The 1,742-nt window shown below is 50.3% G+C and overlaps 1 protein-coding gene across 2 annotated transcripts in view; it reads left to right on the top strand.

Moving 5' to 3' along the window:
- Positions 1-1,742, top strand: part of TMEM237 (transmembrane protein 237) — a 22,497-nt gene that overhangs the window by 3,398 nt on the left and 17,357 nt on the right. For both annotated transcript variants that reach the window (XM_013004320.2, XM_045297372.1), the window contains exon 4: positions 967-1,023. In XM_013004320.2, coding sequence (XP_012859774.1) covers positions 967-1,023 — 57 coding nt within the window. The remainder of the gene's footprint in view (positions 1-966; positions 1,024-1,742) is intronic.

Below are 1,742 nucleotides of genomic sequence, written 5' to 3'. Positions count from 1 at the left end.
ACTGACGGGTTTGACTTGCTGACCTTGCGGTGAGCAGTCCAAAATTACCCAACAGGGGCACCAGGGATCCTTTAAACCAAAAACCCAACCTCCGCCATAGAGCTGATTCAGACGCATAGCAGCCTATAGAACAGGGCAGAACTGCTCTTGTGGGTTTCCAAGATTGGAACTCTTTCGAGAAGTAGAAAGCCTCCTCTTTCTCCCTGGCAGCATTGGTAGGTTTGAACTGCTGACCAATTGGTGAACAGCCCATCTGTAACTGCGATGTCACCAGGGCTCCAGGGGTCCTTTAGCAAGGTAAATTCAAAATCCCCAAATTTACTGCCACCTAATTGGTTCTGACTCTTAGTGACCCTGTAGGGCAGAGTAAAACTGCCTCTTTGGGTTTCTGAGACTTTAAGTCTTTACAGGAGTAGACAGTCTCATCTTTGTCTTGCAGTGCAGATGGTGGTTTGAACTGCTGACCTTGTGATTAGCAGTTCAATGTGTAACCCACTATGCCACCAACAACTCCCAAATCCCAATGACTTAATAAAGATTTCTTTCTGGTTCTGGCAACAGCCCAGGGTGATTGTCCTTTGTTACCTCTCCAGTGTCCTAGCGACCCAGGCTACCTCCATCCTGTGACTCTGCCATCCTAACTGCCTCCACAGGGAAGAGAAAACTGGAAGGTTATTCGCGGATCCCTTCAACGTTTTGGGCCCCCAGTGACACCCACCTAAGTGTTAGGGGCTTGGACCTGTAGAGGACACAACAGATAGACTATTTGGGGAGCCTCCTTTCTCCATCAGTTTCTCACCGTGCCGGGCAGTGTGACTGACAACACCGGGTTGGTTTCCTGCCTCATCCCCTCATGGGAAGAGAGGGGAAGTCTTCTTTTCCACAAGTTCTCTGCTGACTCCGTGTGTGCAATTCTAGCCAGCCTTTTCTGGTTTTATGTTTTTTGATTCGTTTTCTGTTTTACAGATGATATCCCACTTAATCGTCCTAAGAAAAAGAAGTCCAGGCCAAAAAACACACTTGGTAAGAAGTGCCTTATTGTGTGGGGTGACACATTTCCCAGGCCCTCAGGCACCATCAGCATCACAGGGCAGGGGAGAGGCAAGGTCCGGAAGTCCCCAGTTAGTGCTGCGTTGAGGACAGTATTAAGGCCAGGCCGTTTAAAGGGACGGGATTCTGGGTGAGAGCGAAGGACAAGGCAGTGGGCAGCCTGCAGGGTGCCTGTCTTCGAAGCATCCGTGGGCTGTGCCACGACACTCTTTCACGAGGTTCCTAGACGCCTTGAAGGCCCCATCCCTAGACTGTGTGTGTTCGCATCAATTGTACCGGTCGAACCTGACACTGGATTGAAAGAAATGCTGGGTTCTTAAGTGCTCGTTTTGTCAGAGTAAACACCCCAATATTGAGCGGGTTCTGTGAGCTGGTTCTGGATGTCCCGCCCAGAAACCTCAGGCCCAGAAACCTCAGCACCACTTTTAACGGCTCCCTTTACTTCACGCTGTACCTGTGGGCCTTGATATGCTTGCTTCTGCAGCATCTGTTTTGTGTTTCTTCTTCACTCAGTTCCACCATCCGCCAGATAATTGGTGTAACTCCTATCCTCTTTTCATGGGCGCTCCTGGAGTAGCTGCCAACAGTGTCCTCCCTCCACACCTGCCCATTCCCCACTCGGCCCAGTCCTGCCCATCACTAGTGCCGAGGGTTCCTTCAAACTCACACCTTTAAGATCATGTCTTACACCT

Source organism: Echinops telfairi, unplaced genomic scaffold (assembly GCF_000313985.2).
Source record: "Echinops telfairi isolate 266 unplaced genomic scaffold, ASM31398v2 ScPeMD7_3;HRSCAF=10, whole genome shotgun sequence".
Taxonomy (NCBI): domain Eukaryota; kingdom Metazoa; phylum Chordata; class Mammalia; order Afrosoricida; family Tenrecidae; genus Echinops; species Echinops telfairi.
This window is presented reverse-complemented; position numbering and strand designations above follow the sequence as displayed.